This window comes from Protopterus annectens, chromosome 5.part0 (genome assembly GCF_019279795.1).
Source record: "Protopterus annectens isolate FY-2018-M chromosome 5.part0, PAN1.0, whole genome shotgun sequence".
Lineage (NCBI taxonomy): Eukaryota > Metazoa > Chordata > Ceratodontiformes > Protopteridae > Protopterus > Protopterus annectens.
Genome location: NC_056735.1, coordinates 625,320,040 through 625,344,885, shown reverse-complemented (window position 1 = coordinate 625,344,885; position 24,846 = coordinate 625,320,040). Strand labels below are relative to the sequence as shown.

The following is a 24,846-nucleotide window of genomic DNA, read 5'->3' as shown; positions in this document are numbered from 1 at the left end:
TTGTCTCTCTTTTGCCGATACTGCTCAGCATCACAGTCCCTCTTCAGATTTCTCCAGACTTGTGTTGAAGTCTTTGACTCATTTAAATGGGCCAACCACTTCATTAGAGAGAAAGTGTTTTCTCAGTGATATAGTGATTCCTTTTCAAGACTTACCTGCATTCAGGTCAGATCTTTCCATTTTTTATCTTGTTTTCAATTTGCAGTGCTTAGATAACAGTTTTCATATCAGAGTTTTTAGCAACTTGTCTTCCTCCGCTTGCTTAGGTATTATTTTTTTCTAATTTCATTGTTTGCTGCATTTGTTACTGTTTGCTAGATTGCTTGTACCTGAGCTCTATTTTATACTGCCTTTGTGCACTTTTCACTTTGTCACTTGCTGTCATTAGGAGATGTCTCTAGTTTTAGTTAAAAGTAAAGAGTCTCAATCCTATAGAAAGTGCACTTGTGGATTCTGCCCCAGAGTAAGCACATCAAATGACTTAAATGACTCAGAGAAGCTCATTTTTGGAGAACTGTTCTGTTTGTGCCTCCTTTAAGGAATTCAGCATTATAAGGCTACCCTGATGTCTGACTCCATAGCTTCCCTTTCCATCAAAAAAGTTTTTCTCACAAAAAGGAAATTCCTGCTGTAGAGGATGTTGCTTTAGCCCCTGGGAAGACAAAAGTTGCTGATTCAGGCAGTAAGGTTTCTGATGACATTATTTTCGTTTCTTCTACTCCAATGTGTGTGTGTAAAGCGTGCTTCCAATATTGCTTCTCTCAAAAGGACTTACCCTTCTCCCATCCTTCTCAAGAATGTTGTTGTGGCTGCCTCAGAACCAGAATACCATTCACTCAGACCTTCTTCTACTGTGCTCACTGTATTCGTAGGTCTCTTTTAGTCCAAACTAATTATACAGAATTGTGGAAGGAATTGTTAGGATGCAGCAGATATGGTTACGAGTGTCTTCACCCACTAGCACTGGAGGTTGTAGAACACCTTTGCTACCAAATTTCTTTGATCTAACGCCTGGTCTTTCTTCCCTGAGCTCTGTTCTAGATCCTTTATCCACTTAGCCACTACTTGACCCATTAACTTTGGAGTCAACATTGATGGACCCCTAGAGTTCAAAGTCTTTGCCCTTGACTGCCCTCTTGTTGACTAAACCGTGAGCATTGAGGATTCTGTTCTCAGCCTCCTTCTGGTTCATTGCCATCTCAGAGTCAGGGGGTTGATGTTTTGGATCAGACCTTGGATTTAATCTTCCCAAAGCCAAGTATATTGTCCCCAAGTTTAGCCTTTTAGTGCTCACAGTGGCAGCCATATTCATTTTCCTTGACCTTGAGGGTCAGACACTTTCAATCAACCTCAAGTTTGGCAATAATTTTGTTGGTCTTTGGGTTAGAGTTGACTTTAAACAGTCTCAGCCCTTCAAGCTTGGTGGTTACGGTCTCACCTTTAAAGTTGTATCAGGTCCCAGTACCTACAACACAAGCATATCTGCATGATCCCTCACCCCCAAGAGATCCAGACCAATGCTTACCTGCAGTCTTTCATGTTGCTGCCCTTTTTCATGCATGACTCTGTAATCAGAGCCTACAGACAGGATGGCAGTCTTATAATTACCATCCAGTCTTCCTTCTTCATGGACTCTCTCCATCCTAGGACTGGAGGTAAAGCCACAGATAAGAGAAAACACACAGACTCCCCAGATGGGTCTTATGCCTCACACTTTAATAAAGGCCAAATGGCTGAATCCCTTACTTTAATTCCAGATGACCACAAATTGTGGCGATATTACACTTTATCTGGATCAAAACTAAGTGTCCTCAACAACATCCAATCTGACAGACTACATTCTGGCTGAGGCTTTCTAGTCTTGCAGTGATCATCTTCGGTGACTCCTTCAGATGATAAAATGGTCAAGTTAGTATTAGATGATGTTTCAAAGAACCATGATGTGCTGGGTGTGACCCCTAATTGCTCAGACAGAATTCTTTGTCCACTAAAGATTGCCCCAGCTGATGACAGAATCCCATGGTAGGCAGTCATGTTTTTTGCTGTATATGAGAAAGCTTCAGAGCTCCAGTGTAAAGTCTCTGATCCTCCAAACAAGGTGTCAAATTCCATGCTTAGATTACAGAAACAGATGTTTCCATTCTCAGTGTTTGCCCTGTGGTGTTAAACTATTTTATGCATATAGAAAGATTGTAGATAGACATGCTAGGCAAGGTTCTGGAGGAGTTACAATATTCAGACATTAATAGCAGCTTCTAAGGACCCACAGAGTGAATGGCAACATTTCACTCAGGGGTTGTTGAAGCTGTGATGGCTTTAAAACCTCCTCAGTGTGTTTCTGTTCCAGCTCCTCCTTGGTCCTCTACTCCCGTTAAAAGACCCAGGGAGCAGGATTCCTCTGAGGAGGAGGCAAATTCAGATGAGGAAAGTCTTGCCTACTCCTCTCAGATTCCTTCTCCTTTAGATTATGGGTCAGAAGATGAGGAATCTGCTAGTCCTGATACTCCTTTTGATGAAATTTCATTTGGAGGACACAGTCTCTAGAATGATGGACTATTTTAAATGAGATTGTGCTCAGGTTTCTGCAGAAAAAGTATTATGGGCTCCTGCAGAGAGATTCTCCCAGGCTGCCTGCTGTCCCTCCTGTTCTGACTGCCTTGTTGGATGCTTTTTGTAATGCTTCTAAGGCTCCTGACTGCCAGACCCCTGCCCCCAAAGAACCTGATATGTTTTATAGACTGCCTGAGGACTGTAAATGTCTTTATAAGTGCTCTTCTGCTGACCCCTCAGTGGTGTCCGTGGCTTCTGCAAACCACCTCATTTGCAACCTTCTCCTAAGTTATTGCCTTCTGATATAAAGGTAGCAGAATTATGGAAAGGTTGGAGAGAAAGGTTTATACTTCTTTTACTTTAGCTTTTAGGGCAGTTAGTTATCAGACCCATATGTCCAGGTACATGTTGGCTCTTCTTTCCCAAGTTTTTTAGGTAATTTCTGATCTTCCAGACTCGGAAGGGAAGACTTCTTCTCTTTCCTCATTAGGACCTCCACTCAGGTGTCTTGTCATTCCATCAAGTGTAGTTATGATACAGCAGATACTTCCTCTAGGGCTGCTACTTTTGGGTCTGTAATGAGGATATATTTCTGGCTTTGGCTTCGACCTTTGCCTGATGATACTAGAGCTAAGTTGATGGATGCTCCTCTGGATAATAAACACTTGTTTAGTTAAGCTGCTGCTGATTTGTTTAAGTCTCTTCAGGATAAGGGCAAGGCTCTACGGGAGCTTAAACATGTTTTTGTTTCTCCTGTACCTAACTTTCAAAGGAATTAACCTAATAAGCCTGCTTTTTTCATAGGCAATCTTCATAGGCAAGGACAAGAAAGGTGGGAAGCAGGCTCCTTCTGCTAAAGCTACTACTCAGGCTTCTGTGTCCCAGAAGTCTCCTTTTCCTGATAAACCAGGTATCTAACTATCCTGTTCCTCCCATCCACATTCCTCTTTCTCTTCACCTTTCTCTGTCTTTCCCTGTTTGGTTAAAGATTACTCAGGACTCCTGGATTCTGTCCATTATCCATCAAGGGTATTTCATGGTCTAAAAATCTCTTCCCGATTTTATGGGAATTCCTCAGCTCCCTTAAGAACAGCTGTCCTTCTTTCCAGGGTGCTTTGGGATCTTTTGATTCAGAGTACTATTCAAGAAGTTCCAGTTTCCCAAAGTGGGAGGGGGGTTTATTCCAGAATGTTTCTAATTTCCAAGAAGGAGGGTACTTGGAGACCAATTTTAGACCTGTCTTATCTAAATACTTTCCTTTAGGTTCCCTCTTTTCAAATGTTGTGCCTTCAGACTTTGTTCCTGCTTCTGCTTCCTCAGACTTACATAGTGTCTCTGGATCTCAAGGATACTTATCTCAATATACCACTTCATCACCTTTTCAAGAAGCCTTTACATTTCTGTTGCTTCCTGGCATTTTCAGTTTCTGTTTGCCCTTTGACCTTTCCTCTGCTCCAAGGGTATACAATAGATGCTTTGCTCCTGTGATTGCTTTTTTGTAGGCTAAGGGGGATTCAAGTCTCCCTACATGGATGACATCTTGTTTAAGGCATCCTCTGCAGAGACTTTGTTGAAAAATCTTCATTTTGCAATCTCTCTTTTGCAGAGCCTGGAGTTCACTATAAAGTTCAAAAAGTCCTTTCTGACTCCTTCTCAGGATCCATACTGTTCCTGTGTGGGCATCCCTCCCTCCTCTAATGGCCTTAACTCTCATTTCCTTTTTTCAGTCCCTTCTTCCTCTGGACTCTATAACAGCAAGGGAATTTCTGAGAGCTCTGGGGTTCGTGGCTTCCACCATCCCTATGCTCCCCTTTGCCAAACTCCACATGAGAAAACTTCAGTGGTTTCTAAAGTGCATTCTCATCCCCTTGAGTTTTTAGTTCCTCTTCTTCCATGTCTCAATCAGGAGCTTCAGTGCTAGATTCAACAGCTAACTCTCAATTCACGGCTTCATTTCATCCACCTCTTCCCTCTCAGCAGCTATTCACAGACACCTCATACATGGGATGGGGAGCAGATTTTCAGCTCCCTAAAGGTGCAGGGAGTCTGGTCACTTCATCAACAGAAAGACCACATCAATGTCAAGGAGATGAGAGCTCGTCTGCTGGCTCTTCAGGCCTTTCATCCTCTTTTCTCATGAGGACCTCTCAATTTGTTTACAGACAATACCACAGTGATATGTATGTCAACAAATGGGGGGGGGACAAGATGTTATCTTATTTGCTTGTTGCCACTTATAGGGTGGGAACTAGCTGTCCAGTATCAAGTCACTCTTCAGGCAGTGTACATTCCTTCAGGTCAAAAGTTTATTGCCAACTCTCTGAGCAGGTCCATAACACAATCCTATGAATGGATGCTTTCACAGGGATGTGTTTCTGGATATTATCCACCAGTGGAGTACTCCTCAAGTGGATCTTTTTGCCTCCCCTCTGAAAAGACAACTTTCCTCTTTTTTATGCCAGAGTCCCAGGTCCTCTAGTTTGGAAGGTAGACATCTTCTCTTTTTCCTGGAAGGGGTTGTTTCTTTATGCTTTCCCTCCGATTCACATAGTTCCAAAAGTCCTGTTCAAAATACAACAGGATGCTCCAAAATGTTGCTGGTGACTCCCTTTTGGCCGAAATAGCATTGGTTCCCACTTCTTTTTCTGCATTTAGCCAAGGGCAATCATCACAAGTTACCTCACAGGGTGGACCTTCTCACACAAGGCAAGGGATCTCTCATCCATCCCCACCTGTTCACTCTTCAACTGACACTGTAGGTGATAGGATTTTGATTCCAAATACACAGCTTTTTTTTCCTGAGGATGTGCTTAGCAGGAGGTCAGGAAACCCAATACTAGGAAATCCTACTTATCCAAATGGAGGATGATTTTGTGTTTGCTGTCTTTCTTGTAACCTGGATCCAATTTCTGTAGATTTTACTTTAATTCTTTCTTATCTCTGTGAACTGCTCAATGCTGGGTCAACTTATTCTTTTGTTAAGGCACATTTATCAGCTTGTCTGCCTTTATCACCTCCTTTGGCTTCTAAACAATTTCTTAAAGGCATCTTGCATATTAGGCCTCCCAGGAAGCCGGCTCTTCCTCACTAGGATCTTAATTTTGTTTTGGAAAATTTGACCCAGGCTTCTTTGAGATTGCAGTTTCAGCTTCCTTGCATCATTGCTCTTGGAAGACTGTATTTTTGTTAGCCCTTACTTCTGCCAGACTGGTGTCTGAGCTTCAAGACCTATGGTGCCCTTTCATACTAATTCATCTTTTATGCCCAAGGTCGTAAATGACAGTCTATTCATTTGCCCACTTTTTTCCCTTCTCCACAATTTGTCAGTGAGAAGGTTCTGCACACTTTGGATGTGCATAGACAACTCAGATTTTATTTGGATAAGACTAAGACTTTTCATAAATCTGATGTATGTTTCTTTTCATCCTAGGTCCTTAGGTTTGGCTGTGCCCAAGCAAACTATTTCTTCTTGGTGTAATTCTGCTAGAGCTGTGGCTTCTTCTGGTGCTTTTTTTCAAGGGTTTGGATACTAACTGTATTCTTGAGGCAGCTGTCTGGACTTCTGTGCATACATTTACCAAGCAGTACAAGTTGGATAGAATTTCCAGAGCTAAAGCTGGTTTTGCTAGGGCCATCCTTCATCGCTTCCTAGAGAGCTCTGCTGGTCCTTCCTCCTCCCTTTCGTCTTCCTGAGCTTTTGACACTTTCCCGATTGTAATGAACAATGCAACAGTAAAATGGAATGGCATAGTACAGTTGTGTAAAATCTTACCATAATGGTAGATGTCCTTCTCTTCACTGTTGCAGTATTCACTCCCTCCCACCACCCCCGATATATTTATTTTCTAAATGTACTGATTCTCTCTCTACTCCTTGTACTGGTGTGCCTACTGGAGCTCTCAGTTCTGAGGTTGGTATGTCTGTATGTCACCTTCATGCCCTACAATACACGAGGAGCATATGTGTGATGTACGACATACCTTAAAGCAACCTAAATACTTTGGTATACTGGCCAGATTTCAAACCGCCTTTGGCAGGGGAACCCTATTGTAATGAATACTGCAACAGTGAAGCGAAGAACATCTACCTTTATGGTTAGATTTTACACTTTCTGCTATTGTATTCTCAAAATCTTTATTGCTGGTTTCATTGGTGTGTTCCTTGAGCCTTATTTTAGCTTTCTTTTTGTCTTACCTGTGTAACGTAAACCACAATGCTAGTATTTTATATATACCATTGCATTAAAATACTTTCCACTTTATTTCAACCTTCTTACATACATTACATTAGAATACTTTCTACTATGTCCTGAATCCTTTTACATTTTCTCTAAGAAAACTCTAACTACAGATTCTCAGTTGTTCATCCTCATCTGATGTTTTTGTATAATCTCAACAGGTACATACCTTAGCTTGCAGATTGCATTATTAATTGTATCTGATGTAGGCATCTTGCTTAAGCTGGGTCTTAGCTGGCTAATAACAGTTATCAGTTGGATAAGAAATTTTGGGGATAGTATGTAGAAATTTAGGCTGTGCATACAGTTGTGACAGTTTTTTTACATCAGCAAGATCCAAGAATGTATTTTCATTTATGTTTATGTGGCTTGTGTTAAGTATGGAATCCATTACTGTAACAAATCTCATACTGCTGATGTGATAGTGAACCACAGAATATTATTGTTACAATTGTTTATTAGAAAATAATGTAGTTCACATTGGCACTCTGTAACACAAACGAATTTTAAGTGTCAATGATAAGTACATGTTCCTCATCAAATTATAAGGTCCTTGGCAGAATGATGTATGAATGTACCTAAATCAGTCTAATATAGACAAGACTTGGGATCTATGTAAGACAAATCCCTAGAGCTGCAATCACAAGATACCAAAACAAAACATATAGAATGGGGTCTTTTCATTCGACTTTCATTTAATCCCTTTGACTGTTACCTGAAAATTCTGGCATGAGGTGTTTTCTAACAGAAATGTAAACTTTCCCCGATTGTAATTCCCTGTTGTGTTTTTTTTCTAATTGTTCCTTAGGTTTTCATCAGAATTTTCTGCCTATATATTATGTTACTTGTTTGTTAAGCCGGTGTTACCCAAAAAGCAGAAAGGTCTTTTTTTTTCAAGCATACTATAGGAGCACCATTCTTTTTATATAGCTTGATTATAGTCAAAACAGTGTATATCTGGAGACTGAGGAAATCAAATCAGTAAGTACAATACGGTGGCATTATGTAGACATTTCTGTTAAAAAAATACATAATGAGTTACCTTAGAATTTGTGAGTGGCATCAACATATTTCACATGCACTTTTTACTAAATGTGCTTCACTTAAAAGAGACGGAGCAAGTAACTGTGATTTCATCATGTTTGGCTCAGCACACACATGAAAGTAAACTGAAGACCCCCGCTCATGCTGAAGTGTTAACTCAGTTTGATTTGAATGAAAAATTGCACAGTTTAATGCAGTTGGCATTATCCCAGTTATATTTTTCTCCTTAGAATATCACCCTATAACCTAGATGGAATGTTATTGTTCAAAGCCTCTTCAGTGCCATTCAGTTTATTTTTTCTTTCCAAGGACTATGAAGGTCTTACCATCAGTTTTCCTTTTTCATATTGTTTTAAAAAGCAGATTTATGGTGTCACCACTTTCCTTGCAGGACAGTGAACTATAAAAAGTGTCAGGCAGTGATCTTTGAGTGTCATTCAAAGCTGCAGGCATTATGTTCAGAGTTAAAAGATTAGGAAACAAGGCAGTAATGATTCAACCTTTGGCTTGTCTGGGCATAATGAATAAAAAAGTACAATGTTGTCAACTAAAACTAAGAGTCTAATACAGGTGGCGTGAACTCGTGTAGTTAGTTCTATAATAAACAACAACAAGAAGATGGGGCCAAGGACTGAGCAGTGAGATGCTGGTGGTGAATGAACCAACTATGTTAGTGTTGGGGGACTTAAGGTTGGAGAAGGTTTTACGTGAAAGGATGGAAAACCAGTCTAGTGTAGAACACCTGAAGCCAAAAGAATGTAACAATTCGTTAATTAGGATGGATTGATTAACACTTTCAAACTCTCTTTTAAGAAATGAATAAAGAGTTGAAGAATTTTATCTGGGAGGGGAAGAGGGCAAGAGACACGTGAGATAATAAAATAAAGTGGTTTGGGATTACCCGATTTGAAGGGATATTTCAAAGCTACACAGTTAAGGCTCCTATATATATATATATATATATATATATATATATATATATATATATATATATATATATATATAGCACAAGCAGAAATCTGTAATTCGAGGTGGAAATAGATGATGATGAAACGGGGGGGGGGGTCAAGAAATAAGGAGAGAATGGGAATTTGGATGCAGATTCATAAGAAAAATCACAATAACCGTACAAAGTACTAATCTACTTTTTTGGTAGAATATAGAACAGAAGCTGCTACTAAAAAAGGGATAATTAATAGGGCATAAAAAATATTGCATGATAACCATAGGAATCAATTTGAGGAGGTTAAAAAGGATTTGGAAGAGAGATTGGGTAAGCAATTTAAACAATTCACAAAAAAAAAAAAAAAAGGGGAAGAAATATGTATGGCTCTGAAATGTGCAACTAGTGTAAAAGATTTAGGATCTTTATTTGGAATTGTTTGCATGGGTATGTTTATACCCCAAGCAGACGCCAAAGAATTTATTTCTCCGGTAGATTGCAGATGTTGGAGCTGTGATGGGGACAAAAGAGGTGATTGAGAACATCTCAGTTGGCAGACTTTAAAAAACCATTGCAGACTCCTCTATCAGAAGTAGTGGGTGAGCAAATGGGTGCAACTAAGGAATCTTTTTTTGAGCTGTGATATAGAATCAGAATTGCTTAGACATAATAAGGCTTTACTGAGTTTAATTCTGGTGGCTGCCAAAAAAGCAATTACTAGAAAATTCTTCAAATATAAGTTGTTAGTTTGTATATATACATAATAATAAACTAACTTTAATAATAAAATTAAAAAATAATATTTAAAAAAAATCAAAAGCAACATATTTAAAAATGATAAGTCATATCATTAGTATAGAGTGATAAACTGCATAAAAAGCACCTGCTATAGTCCAAGGTTATTTAGTTATGAATGATTAGAATGATTACTTGTCCATAAAGTGTTTCATTTCTGAATTACTAGAAAATGGAAATCATAGTCTAAACCAACTGTAATAGAGGTAGTGAATATAATAGAGATAAAAGAACTGGAAGTAGGATCTTTAGAAAAGGGTAGGAGCAAATTACATTGAAAAAATGGAAATTGTGGGAACAGTACATGCAAAATAATGTTTTGGAGGAGGAATGAGGTTTAGGGGAATGAGCTATGTAATGTTTGACTGATATTGACTGTATAGAATATTATATGTGATGTATAGTGTTTACAAGTGAAAATATCTCAGTATGGTTTGTTTTCATTTATATAAATGTATGATTTGCTATGTCGTGATAATTCAGTAAAGATGTTTTTATTTAAAAAATATAAATATGCACTTGCAGAGGGAAAAATACTTTCAAACACTCTTTTAAGATGAAGTGATATGATGGCTCCATGTTTGTTATCAAAAGTGGTGTAAATTTCATCACTTAGTGACCAACTATAAATGTTTTGTGGCCAGAATTAAATTTATGCTGACAGTCACACAGTATTCTGTTTTTATTTCGGTGTTCGATTATTTGATCATGCAGAATTTTCTTGAATGTTTTAGTTATTCAGCATAGAACTGAAATATATCTAATCTCTGGCCAGTTGCTAGAGAGGGAGATTTAGTGATGGGGATGATCACACTATACTTGAACTGGAAGAAAATACCAGCAGAGATTGGGAGATTAAAGATGTGTGCATAGGGTTTTGAGCTAAGAGGGCAGCCATCTGTAGAAATGGGGACAAACTGTATTTGTATGGGGCATAGACTTTTCTTTTACCTAGTAATTGTTTTTGTATTACATTGAAGTAGAAGGGTTGATCAAGGAGGTCTTGTATATTCTGTAGTTGGAGATGGTACATGCATCCATGTATTGTGTGGAGGTGAGAAGGTGGGTTGGCTCAAAGCTAGTGGTTGTGAGCACTACTCTACAGAAGAAGTGATTCATTTATCCCAGAAGTGGTTGGGGCATTGGAGTAGAGTGAGCTGATTTCTTTTTAGGAAACTAGTTTCTGCTTTTTTGAAGAGGAATTTCACAAATAGCTATTACTATTTCACTATTAGTTATTTATAGCAAAATAATACTCCAAATTGTTCCAGCATACTCTTAAAAATATCTACTTTCCAAGTGGAACTGCCTTGGTACAAAATAACATCCTGCAACTTCCTTGTTACAAAATAACATCCTGCAACTGAAAGTAAAGACTTCTTCTATTCATACAATAACCCAACTCTCTGTTGCTGTCCCAGTTAACAAATGTAAATAAATAAAATGATAACTACTTACCTTCCTTACATGATCTCCAGTACACTGCCTAGCCATGCTTATTTAGATTACCTGTAATATTTCCTCCTGAAGAAGTTGAAAAGTTGTGTAATGATCCTGGTTACTCTTTGTTGAATTCTTCCTTCTGGTAGGAATAGAAAAAAATGTATTTAAGAGGAAGAAAGACATTAAAAAAGTATTGTGGTTGTGGTGTGATATTGCAGAACATTAAAATGTTTGTATGAGTAGAAATACAATTACCCTATATTATAAGAAAAGAGAAGTAACAATCTATGTACACATATTATACAACAACCCCCCATTAATATTCCAAAACGTGCACGCTGATTGGTCAGCGTGCATGTTGTAAATCAGAGTTATAGTAATGGAAAAAAGTCCGGTTGCCCGGACTTTTTCCATTAGTATAACTCTTTTTTTTTTTTACAGCAACGGAGAATGCAAGATCTCCGTTGCTTTTTACAACCTGTCTCACTATGTTAAACGTGTTTAACATAGCGAGACAGCTTTAAAAAAAGCAACGGAGCATCTCTGTTGCTTTTTTAAAAGTTGTCTCGCTATGTTAAACCCATTTAACATAGCGAGACACTTTAAAAAGCAACGGAGATCTTGCTTTCTCCGTTACTTTTTTCAAAACTGTCTCGCTATGTTAAATGGGTTTAACATGGCGAGACAGCTTTAAAAAAAGCAACGGAGATTCTTCGTTGCTTTTTTTAAAGCTGTCTCGCTATGTTAAACTCCTTTAACATAGCGCGACAGTTTGTAAAAAGCAATGGCGATCTTGCTTTCTCCGTTGCTTTTGCCGACAGCTCTGATGTACTGCTTAAGTATACGCATGCACAGTACATCAAAACTGCCGCACAATACCAGACAGCTGCAGAAGGGCAGCAAGGAGGCATTATACAGTGCCATTATTTAAGAAAAGTAATTATTTTTTTTCTTAAATAAATGTCATTGTATAATAGCATTAACCCACTTCTGGGTGTGGTTAATGCTGGATGTACCCACGGTTGTCTTTGTTTGGCCACTCGGGCTTTACCCTCGTGACCAAACCACACCAACCATGGGTAAATCCAGCATTACCCGCACCCAGGCGTGGGTTATTGCTATAATATACCACATACTGAAAGACTATAGATAAATTGTATTTTTCCAAGTAAACAATTTATTCTGAATTGTTTCAAGAAAAGTCCAGAACAGGACTACTGGCTATGAAGAATAGCTAAAAATTATTAAATTGATGGGTATTTGGTTTTGCAGTTTGATGAGTTTTATCCTGTAATCAGTGAGCAAGACACGTAACCTGGTAGGATCATCCTTTCACAGACCCAGAAAATTACAGAACCATAAGTCTGACCAGCCAAGACTTATCATGAAACTAATCAATCAGGACAAAGGGAACTTCCAAACACTGGACCCATCTCAGCTTCGATTTGTCAAGGGCAGGTCATTCTTACTCAACCTGGTGGATTTTTAAAAAAAAGTTTGCCAAAGCAGTGGATGAGGGCAAAATGGTGCACACCACATACGTCGACCTGGCTAAAGCTTTTGATACAGTTCCCCATCCAGGCATAGTAAAAAAATAAATAAATAAACTGGGAATAAACATCTATGTCACCCACAGGATTGCCAAAGGGCTCATAGATAGGATGCAGGAAATCAAAATGGGGAAGTTACCTCTACAAAGAGACCATTCACCAATGGAATCCCTTGTGTTCTGTGCTGAGCCCTCTACTGTTCTACTTTTCTGAATTAAAAGCAAATAGCGAAGGGCTCTGGTTGGATAAGTATGCAGATGATTGCAAGCTAGAAGCAGTCATTAACTCCACAAATGACCTAGCCATTCTCCAGGAAGGTTTGTCCCAAGTAAATAACTGGTGTCAAAATCATGGACTGAAACTTAATGCCGAAAAATGCATTACTGTATCCATTGGGAAGACATCCATCCCAGGGAACTGTTGCATTAACAATATGTCCCTAGATTTAACCCACTTGTTCAGGATTTGAGAACTTATATGGACAGTGACCTAACATTTGACCAACATGTTCCCATTGTTATAAGAATGTCTTTCTATATTTCACAGCTTATTAATGAAGGAATTGTATGTAGACCTAGGGATGTCATTATCCCCTTTACTTAGCCCTCATTAGGCCAATCATTGATTATAATTCCTCTGGATATCAGCTGGATTACCCCCCCCCCCAAAAGATACTTTACTAAAAGGATACAAGGACTAAACAGCATGTCCACATGGACTGTCACAAAGCCCTGTCACTATACCTGGTATCCTACAGACTTCTAAAAGGTGACCTGTGTCTGGTGATCCAGTACTGATGGATTTACTGCACTTCAGCAAGTCAGATGGCATCAGAAATGCTCAGAATTGGGATCTAAACCTGTTCTGCAACATAAACAGAATGGTTTGGAGGGACAGGTATATCTCACAGAAAATACCGCTGCTCTGGAACAGACTACCCATCCACATAAAATAAAGTTCATCCCTGACCATATTTAAGCACAACTTGGATCTGTGGACGGGAAATAAACTTTATCCATCACCTAAATACTTTATCCCATGCATGCATCCCCTAAAAATATCTGTGGTGTGATGCCAGTTATTCTCATTAGGGATAATATATAATTATCAACCATGGGATGAGTAAGGTTAATCTGTAACCAAATGAGATAGGTAATTTCAAGCACAAAAATTGAATTTGGCAAGGCTTAAAATGGCCTGCAAGGGAAGCTAGCCTCGTACTTATGTATGAACCTTTTGTAAATGGGACACTTGTGTCCAGTAGACTTACCTGATTATCAAAGTAAAAATAAGCACATTGCTCTGTTCCAAATTAGTGTTTTGACTCAAAAAAAGCCATTTAGGTTATATTTTGAAGCTAACACTGGTGTCTTTTTAGTTAGTGCCATCATAGTTTGTTATAACAGAAGACCATGCACTCAACAGCAACAGTATTTTTCAGTGATATGCTGTCAGCCTGTGTTAGCACACATCTTACCACTTTAACTGTTTGTTCCTTTAGATCCCATCTGAAATCCATACGCACTGTTGATACAGTCATGAATGCACCTGCTGATATGCACACATGTACATAATTAAAATACCTTGTTACATAACACAGAAATAATTCATAAATATATTATTCCTGCTGCTGTGTGCAAATATGAGTACAGAATAATATACAAGTGATGTATATTCCAATTTTTAATGCATTTAAGGAGATGGTTTTGTTTTTCAGGTTGCCTGTTTGTGTTGTCTAAGGATGTTGTCTTTGGGCAATGCTGGTATCACACAGTTTAGGACATTTTGATGTGAATTATTATCAGCACCTGTTACATGTTTTTTTAGATATATTCACTTATTTTTGGGAAAATTGCAGTGTGTAAATTGTAAGACATTTGCTTGCATAGTAAGGAATATGAAAAGTATTAAGATATATCTGTACTCTTTATCAATATTTCATATTCTCTTAAGATAAATTTCGGAATGTGTGGGTCATTGCATGTCAGCATAACACTTCTGTAGGACCTTATGCGTGTGAATGAGAGGGAGGATAGAGGAATGGTGAGGATGCAGGGAGTAGAGGTGGCAAAGGTGGATGAGTTTAAATACTTGGGATCAACAGTTCATTGTAATGGTGAATGTGGAAGAGAGGTGAAGAAGAGAGTACAGGCAGGATGGAGTGGGTGGAGAAGAGTGTCAGAAGTGATTTGTGACAGTCAAGTACCAGTAAGAGTGAAAGGGAAGGTCTGCAAGAGGGTAGTGAGACCAGCTATGTTATATGGGTTGGAGACAGTGACATTGACAAAAAGGCAGGAGTCAGAGCTAGACGTGGCAGAGTTAAAGATGTTAAGATCTGCACTGGGTGTGACAAGGGTGGACAATATTAGGAATAAGTATATTAGAGGGTCAGCCCAGGATGGAAGGTTTGGAGACAGCCAGAGAGTCAAGATTACATTGGTTTGGACATGTGCTGAGGAGGGATGCAGAGTATATTGGGAAAAATATGCTAAGGATGAAGCTGCCAGGTAACAAGAAAAGAGGAAGGCCTAAGATAAGGTTTATGGATGTGGAGAGAGAGGACATGCAGGTGGTTGGTGTGACAGAGCAAGATGCAGAGGACAGGAAGAAATGGAAACAGATGATCTGCTGTAACGACCCCTAACGGGAGCAGCTGAAAGAAGAAGAAGAAAGACCTTTTCATTTCAGGGTTTATCAGGGCCCAACACGAGACAAGCACCACAGCAATAAATAAATATGTATGTGTGTATATATATATATATATATATATGTATGTATATATATATATATATGTATGTATATTTGATTTACATTCAGTTAGTTGACTAACATGAATATCAGCATCATGAAGATAAATCACTGTCCATCGAAAATGAAAACGTTGACTTCCTAGTACACATGCTTCTTGTTTCATGTTGCTTCTTGATGCATGCAAATATTACTAAATAAAAAATGTAAACAACATCCTGCATGGTGATGGCTGCACCCATCCTCCTGTTAATTGTATATATTAACCCGGAGATCTCACAATCCCCAGGGAAAGGATTCCCCTACCTGGGGATTGTTGATCTCGCAAACCTGTTGACTGTATTTATCGTTGACCAAATGAAGTCAGTTAAACAGATGTTGACCCAACTTCCTGTCAACCAAACTAGTAGAACCCATATACAGATATATGTCAGCATTTAGTATATATTGTAGTAACTACTTTATTTCTGTACCATTTCTTCTCTGGTCTTAACAATTGCACTGAACTGTATTATAATTTTGTGGAGCATTTCTCCCTGAGCCTTTGCTGAAAATGGGCTTTTTAGATACCCAGTCAGACTATCCCAGTAAAGAAGTGCAAAATAAAAATAAAATATATATGATGTGCTTTCCATTACACTCTGTGAAATTTGTAAATCATGTTTGTAGGTCTTTTTCATGAGTTGTGTAAATTGTGTCCACATGGTGTCAGTACAGTACAGTGAACACAGGATTACACCATCGGCTCCATGATTAGCAGCTGAGAATGCTGAGAGAATAGGTATAGAGGAAGTTTTAGGAGTCTGAACCCATATGCTTTATTGTCTTAAATTTTTGACTGTGACGTTAAGTCTGTATAGTAATGGCTTTTCTTTTTTCAGCTAACGCTTCTACTTTTTTAAAGAGTTTCTAGAATGGTCCATTTTTGGCTGGGTAGTATGCATACCTCTGAACTATCCCTGTTTTGTAAGGACATCCCTATTCTTGTCTCAAAATATTGCTGCAACCCTTCAAGAACTGGACATATTTTAGATGAGTTCTAAGTTAATAGTACTAGTAAAATGTATGTCTGATTTAGAGCCTTTTTCAATTATTACTTTCTGCTTTGCCCCTAATTCTGAAGGTGGAGGTTACAGTAGTATGAAACAGACAGTCTGTAGCCTTATGCCTTATATGTAACAGCTGGGAAGCCAGACTTGATCCATCCATCATATGTACATTATGGCTAGCCCTGTTATCCTGCATTTCTCATGTTCACCTCAATGTACAGTTGTACAAGTTCTCATTAATTCTGCCCTAGACATTCAGCATATTTCTTTTGTAACAGTAGGTCATGAGTAAAGTAGTAAATGTTCATACTTTTTTTTTTTCAGAACATGCTGCACCTCAGATATATAACCATTTTGTTCACTCATTATGTTACACTGTTGTGGAATAGCTGTTGTGTTCATGAGACGGCATTTAAAATTATGCACATTGTGGTACTTTTCCTTCACAGTAATGTACTAAGCCTTCATTCTTCAGATTCAAAATAGGACCGTAATTCCGTCAGCTTTCAAAATGTTGCACTCACGTACATGTACTCCTATAGCTATTCTTTTTTCCTAGTGCTGTTTGCCTCCCTACATGTCATCCTTTATCCATATCCTATCAACTTAACCCATCCATTCCCTATCAGTGACAATATGGTTACTAAATTGGATGAGAGAAGAGTTGAGAGGGGCATAATCCAGGCAGGCATGGAGGTTATATACTGCTAGAGCATTTCAAGTACCATCAAACTTCCATGGCTTGACCCCCTGGCAGACCTTGTCTCAGTGCCCAGTACTACCATTTCCCCAGGTCTGTGTATGGCTAAGCCCATAGCCATCATTAATTTGGATGGTCTGAGAGATTTTCTTTAGGCCGTAACTCCACCTCAGGTGGCAGACGTGTGCACTCACGTCCATGCTGGAGGCATGCTGTGCCTTCCCTGTATACATGCCTGCTACTACACTTTAACTACTGAGGAATACTGCCATTAGCTCAGATCCCTATTCCAGGTTGTTTTTACTGCTGTGCAAGTTTGCATGTGCATGGTGATGAACAACCGACTGGAACCACCCTGACCCCAGTGATGTGCAGTCCAGTAGTGGCTACTCATTGGCATTCCTGTGTCCACACCTGCCACCTCCTGAGCTGCTAATTGATCTTAGATCATCTGAATCGGGGCTTTATCCCCTACACCATAGAGTCAAAGCTACTCTTATAACAATGCTTTTAAAATAAAAAAGTATACTGCCTCCGGTGACTTTGTACACTAAGTATGTAAACATTTTGTTTGAAAGCACTTGCCTGCCATGCCAAGCATTTGTTTATTTATTCACTTACTTTTTTGGTAATAATAGCTTAGTAGGTGCTAACCAAGCTAGTAAATCCAGAAAAAGGAACAGAGTGATACTCCTGGCTAAAAAAAAAACAGCCGACTCCATGATGTAAAGTTGTAGAGGGATATAGCTCTGACTATACTTCATGTGCTCTAGGTTTTGCTAGTTACAGAGGCATTGGAGCAGCTGATCACTAAAACATGAGAGTAAGAGGTTGGTACATTATCACCTATTCTTGGGGGGAGAGCTGTTCCAGTCCCTTTTGTAGGAGTGACATCTGTGGGATAAACCTCATATGTGCACTTCATTCTTAAGGTAGGTTGAGACACAGAGAATCAAGCTGCCAGTAAGTGCATCATAGTATGAACAGACATACCAGAGGAGTGGGAATTTGCACCTACTTTCTAGCCTGGAATAGCGAGCATTACACTATTCCTGCCAGCCAGTAGATGGGCCATGTAAAAACTTTCCTAACCCTAGTTGGATGATGGCTGTGATCCCTAGCTAATGCCTGTCTAGAGTGTCATCCCCTGATGCCACAAAGCTGGAGAAAGGAACAGTAGGCCTTTTGGGGGATAGAGGCTTTATGGTCATGAGGACAAACAAAAAAATAGATGCAAAAAAGAAAAAAAGGCATCCAATAAAAATGCAGTTGTCTTTGTTGACTTATGTTACTGATACGTTTCTTAAACCTATAGTATACAGAACACACAGCACTCTACTGTATAATAAATAGATTAATTCACTTTATATTCTTGAAACATTTGAGCTCAGATTACACTCAGCAACAATAACTTGTAAACAATAGTAGTACTACACTCATTCTGGTAACACATGGTCAAGCTTATTATATTATGAGCAAATGACACAAAACATTGTAAGAGGGCAAGACCTCTTGAACCTCCAGTTGTCTTTATTAATCTCATTCCAAGTATGATATATTTCTGAGAGAGAGAATGATCGCTGACTTGCAAATAATAGCCTTTAGCACTCTTTGTTTTGGAAGCTGTGATATCAGACCGTCCATTAAACACTACCTTACAGTCCTTGGAATCTTGTTGCTCTGTGAAGTAGGTAACAGGAAACAAGCATCTTCTACTTCAAGTCATTACATTTGAGCTATTACAAAATGAGCTCCAAGAACTCCTTGCATACAGCAAAGCAACTATAAGTCTAAGTAAATATCCAGTAAAATTCTTCCTGGCTTCTGTTTAACAAATAGGACCAAATTAATTTCTTATTGAACCCATCGCTGCGGTGGTGGTGCTGCGGTAGCATTGTCACCTCACATTAAGACGTTGCCCTGTTCGATTCTCAGCTAGAGCGTCTTCTGTGTGGAGACATGCGTGAATGGGTGTACCTTCGTTGAAGGTTGTGCGTCAGGGCCGGCAACTCGGCACGTAAAAAAAAAAAACCTACTGCCAATCATTAGCGGACCGGAGTTCCACTGTGGCGACCCCTAACTGGGAAAAGCCGAAAGACACAACAACAACAACATTGAACCCATCTTTCCATTTGCTTGTAACTTAACCTGCTGCAAGCATATTCTTACCTTGAAACAGAGGTGTAGCCATTTTTTTGCAGTTTGTACTCTTAAAGTCTAATAAATGCTGCCCCCCACCCCCCTCGACAGTTTAAATTCCTTTTTGTAACAGACTGAATTTATTATGATACTGTATAAATGGGAAAGCCTTTTGCAGTCTTCAGAAAATTAACACTCTCAGTCAGGGATACTGTGCATTTAGAAGTTCTGAGAGGACACAACAGGATTGAAATATTTCTTCCAGTATATCCAAGCATATGTTGAACTAGCTTCCCTGGTACAGGCCTTGATTCCACAGTCAAATTTCTAGCATTTCCGCCTGGATGTTAGATTGATGTTAACAAGGATTACAAGTTAGTGGCAGTACTGCATGTACATTTCCCACCACAGAAAAGAGCTTAGAAGGTGTTTCTCAAGTTACTCAGCAGTCATATTTTTTCAACAGTTTTTTTTTTTTGGTTATGTTATGGTTGTGAATGCTGAAATTTTGAATGCCACACAAATTCAAATATCAAATAATCTTGAATTCTGATTCCACATTCATGTGGTGACCCATGTGAGGGCCTATGCAGGAGGGCTTCTCCAACTGTTCCCATTTATTTAATGTACTTGGAAACATCTCCTGCAGTGATCTCATATGAAAGGATTGCTTTCTGCAGTCCATGAAGGTGTCAGTAGCAGCTTTTGTGCTGTCTGTATACCCTGTGCAAACTCCAAAGCAATGAACGTGTGGAATTTCAAGAGCTATGCTCAGATTCCCACTTCACCAGCCATTTGTGTCTCCGTTGCATGTTAAAGATATTGTAGAAAGAATCAACAGGAAGTGTTAAAGCAGGTGAATTTGTAATGTGATGGCTTAAATGTTAAGTTCAGAGTTGCTGATTTAAGCGTCAACTGTGCAGTGTCATAAATGTTTTTTTGCAGTATGAAGTATTTAGCATCTGTTCACAATGTACTTTTTCATTTTCATGTAATTTTATTCCTCCTAGCAAATTTTTCCTTGGTGCACACTTTTACAGAATGAGAACTGTAACTTAATTTCTCCATTTCCATGAAGTATGCTTCTTTATACATGATATCCAGTCAAACACTGATGAGTGAGCAAGTCCTCTGCAGTAGTTTAATGTGCAATAATGTGTTTTTTTTTCTACACAGTGTAGCCCTTCGTTAAATATACAGCACTATTTTTTTTATTTCTTTATTTTAGGAAAACATTTTCAGGTTAAGAATACAAATGAGAAGATTGTGTCAGACCTGCAGACATTTATTGACTCGTGAATGTACAGCTGTACGAGAAAAGGTTAGTGTGAACACATTTACAGGAAACATAAACTCAAATTTTTCTTTCTAACTTGATACCCGTCCCTAAGCAGGATGCACTTTATTTGTCCTGAGATTCAGAGATGGACAAGGTAAGCACTGACCTCTGACTGCTCAGCAGAATATGTCCAAAACTTACGAAGTGGATTCCAAGTAATAATGCGACTAATCGGAATTCTATGTCACGCCTCACTGTAAATCCTTCATATGAACTCCTGCTTCCCCTGACATTTGTTATATTTTTTGCATGTTTATGTATGTATGTTTGTACATAGGTATTTATTTAATTTTGCATTGTAATTTACAGGGTTAGAGAATAAGAAGGTTCTTTATGAGAAGCACCATAGTTTTGTGTATTGCACCTTATCAGACATAAGGGAAATAAAAGAAGCAGTTGTACACTGGAAAGTTGTAGTCACACTGTAGTACAGTAGCAGTGCAGTATAATTTGAACTGGTTGATGTATTTTGTTGATGCTGTAGTTACTAACATTTGCCCATATATTCTTGTGGCATGCAACTTTGGTGATGACAGTTACTAATGGTAACTGATTGAATCATGAGTTCATAAGATCATACATTAACTGTACCAGTGTTCACTGCCTGTGTAAGAACACTGACTGTCTTAAGTTGACATCAAAGCCTTGTTTCCAGTCCATTAGTTTAAAGTTTTCTTAAAGCGATTGACATTCTCTGATACTTTTCTGTAGTAATACTTTACTCTACAGCCATTGCACAATTTGAGTAAAAATGAGTCTCTCTTATAGGAATTAGTCAGTGTGATCATAAAGTTAGCATTCTTAGATCTGAGTGTTTTGGTACTAGTATGTATGTCAAGATTTTTCAAAAGACTTTGTCATTGTATATTTCACTGGCCACACAGAATTCCCCTTAAATGTATCTATATTGGATAGTGAACAGATTAATTTATTTACAGTTCTACTATAAGTGTCGCAGGAGGTAGAAGACCACTGTCTCAAAGCCAGGTACTCAAGCATCTTGTAGCGTACACAGGCTGCACTCAGGCTTGAACTTGAATATGAGTTTGAGCTAGCAGCTGCTGCACTGTAGCCAAACACATTTTTTAAATTTGAGCATGGAGATAGTGGGAGGGTGTGGGAGTGTAGTCAGTTATTAGGTAGAAGATTTAAGTTTAGGGAGGGAAAGTTGAGTTTTAGGGTTACTAAGTGGGGACTCTGTTTATGTAGTTTTAGGGTGAGAGTTGCAGCTCTGGTGGGGCTATATAGTTTGATAAGTTTAGTTGGGTTCTAATGTGAATTGCCATCTTCCTGAAATCTGATACTTCAATAGAACAAAAAAAAAAAAGATGGCCAAAAACTAAACTAAAATGGTGAAACACTCTCTTTCTTTTTTCTTTCTCTTTTTTTTTTTTTTTTTTTTGCAGTGGGCAAGCTCCCATGCACCCCCTGGTGTAGGAGACAAGCCCCTATCATCCCCCACACTTTATATATATATATATATATATATATATATATATATATATATATATATATATATATATATATATATATACCAACTGTGAGGTTGACTCAACTGGAAGAAGGGAGAAATATCCCTAAAAAGTAAATCATTGCCAGTGCACACTTAAAAATCTCACTGGCAGTTATTTTCTATGGAGAAAAACGTTCGGCCATATGCCGTTTGATTTTTTTTTTTTTTTATGCGAGCTACTGATACTCAGAGAATTTGTTATTGAGATTGTGTACCTCAGTTGTTGGAGGGGTTAGGTAGTTAAGAAAGATTGAGCTTGTTGAGCAAGTGGCAATGAGAGTGCTATAGCAAGCAAGTACTTGTAGTATACTTGTTTCTTACATCTCCGTGTGTAAAATATGCAGACTGTCTATTACCTGTAATAGCACAGTGTATCACCAGTGTATGCAAAAAGCATAGGCAAAAAGGTGGGCTTGCTCTGCTTCTTATTTTGAATTATTATACCATCTGTTGTAACAAAGGATGTAGTTACAGTAGTACACAACATTAGAAACCACTTTCAACTTTTTGTCTAGTTAATCTGTTGATTTGTGTAACAAACAATTGCAAAGACTTTACAGCCTTTGTATACATAATGAAATTAGTAAGCAACACTGATGTGATGCCTTCCTCCATTACACACAGGCAATTATCAATCCAATAATATGCATATTTTTTCTGACTCTGACTATACAGTTAGCAGGCTTTGAGTCACTTCATAAACATCCCCCTGAAACAGTCCTAAATCCCTCCTCACCAGAAGCTTTTCACCTACTGCTTGCTTCCATTTCTTCCATGCTGTTCAAAAATCAGTAAAAGGTAATGTGCTAACTCACACGGTGCCAGCCAACTCAGACGTTTCATGTTTGCAGTTATTTTCTTTTTCAACAAGTTAACAGATGTAAATGCAGTTGCAGCAGCAGAAATAATAACGCACTCATTTTATAGAAGAAGCATAGTAAGGACTAATAGGACGGAAAAGAGTTTGCTTTTGCTAAATTGATTTCAAGCACTAACCTGTCATTACTCGGCTTGTTGTCTCTGCGCTTTTCATGCAACTCCCATGATACTTTTACAGGTTATCAGCAGTAGTCAGATGTATTTATCTATTTATTTTTTGCCCTTTATTTACCAGGATGGTCCGAATGGGCACTCAGGCCCATTTTTAGCAGTGAAAAGCTCCATTAGAGTTACAAAAAAATTACAAAGAATCTACAGAGAAAAAAGAATGGGCCCCTGAGCTACAGTCACATGGCAAAACACCATCACAGCAACTATCAGATTCCAGAAGGCATGCAGCAAAAAAGGAACAAGTAACATGTTTAAAAGCAGGAAGAGTACTCATGGCACACTAAAAAAGAACTCTGTGCATCCCTATCTAGATTTTGTGACCTAAAGTAGTGATTTCTGAAATGTTGAGCAAATAGTGCTTTTCTGTTAAAAAGGTGGGATAGCCAAATCAAATCGATGCACTTAAGACCTTTGGACTGAGATCCATAAATTAAAAATTTGGTGTGCTACAGCACTAACATAACATCACTTGTGCTTTGCAAATGAGAATATCAAGCATTGTAATGATATTCAACTTGCACACCTTACTCCAAGGGATATAGCTTAAAACGAACTAGAGAGTATGTCAGAAATCACACAGAAATCCTGGACTCTGCAATATGAGACACTGTAAAATATAGTACAAATAAATAATATATACTATCACCTAAATAAAGTGTAGTTAAAGAGCAGCCACTAACCAAGTTTACAGGTAGCAAACATACAGAAAAGCAGAAATGTCAAGGCACCCAGTCCAGAAGAATAGACTATTTAGGACAAGGTGGCAAGATATGTCATAACACTGATGGTTAAAGGACAGGGTTTCACACACAGACAGTATGCAATACATGCAGGATAGTTGGCTGCATTGTACATACTAAGCAGTGTGCTGTGCAAAGACACCCAGTAGAAACCAGCTTTCAATGTAAACAGGAGAGCTGCTTGCATAGTAATTGCATTTTAAGGATGTACACAGCAGAACATGGTATGCCACAGTGACAGAGTCTGAAGTATTGGCTAGACACAAGGCAGCAGACACATGTGCAGGAGTAGTGCATTGGAGATGAGTGGCTATTGTGTCAATATATGGAAAGCCATGCTAATACACTAACAGGCTCAGATAACGCCCCTCAGATTGCCTACTTCATCAATATATATTGGTATTCATGTGCATTTCCTTTTATTCTCTTGATCCACCAGCTGGTGGAGAAGACATTCACTGTGAAACAAACCTAATATATTTATTTTAGGCTGACCAGCTATGTACTATCACAGGAATCTATTCAGTTTCAAAGGCATGTACATATGATAAGTTCCATTTCACCCAGTTCTGCCTGGCATATTAGTGGAGAAGGCAAAATAAAAAGTGGTAGTGTTCCAAAAACCTAAATATTTTGTACTCTAGTGGTATGGTGGTACTTGAAAAGCCAACAAAAAAAACTTTCAGACATTATGCCCATTGGACCAGCATTCCACCCCTATTAAGAAATAAAAACAAAGTAATACAAGAGTAACATGCTGTTTTGCAGTACAGTGTCTATTTTTTGTTGTTATTATTATTATGACTAGACTGCTAATATGCAAGTATACTCAAGATAACCTTTTGCCAGTTTGTATTCACTATATTTTTCTGCATTTTTCTACACAGTTACTGCAAACATGTTTTTGTTTAGTTATTGTCTTGTTACAATAATTAAGAAATAAAAAAGCCCATGGTACAAAGTTTCACAGTAAAACACAAAATAAATGGTCCTGTTCATAGAACAG

The 24,846-nt window shown here is 38.4% G+C and overlaps 1 protein-coding gene across 3 annotated transcripts in view; it reads left to right on the top strand.

Annotated features, from left to right (window-relative positions):
• Positions 1-24,846, top strand: part of LOC122802711 (cohesin subunit SA-2-like) — a 1,740,876-nt gene that overhangs the window by 1,121,160 nt on the left and 594,870 nt on the right. For all 3 annotated transcript variants that reach the window (XM_044072465.1, XM_044072464.1, XM_044072463.1), the window contains one exon: positions 20,427-20,519. In XM_044072465.1, the coding sequence (XP_043928400.1) occupies positions 20,427-20,519 (93 nt within the window). The remainder of the gene's footprint in view (positions 1-20,426; positions 20,520-24,846) is intronic.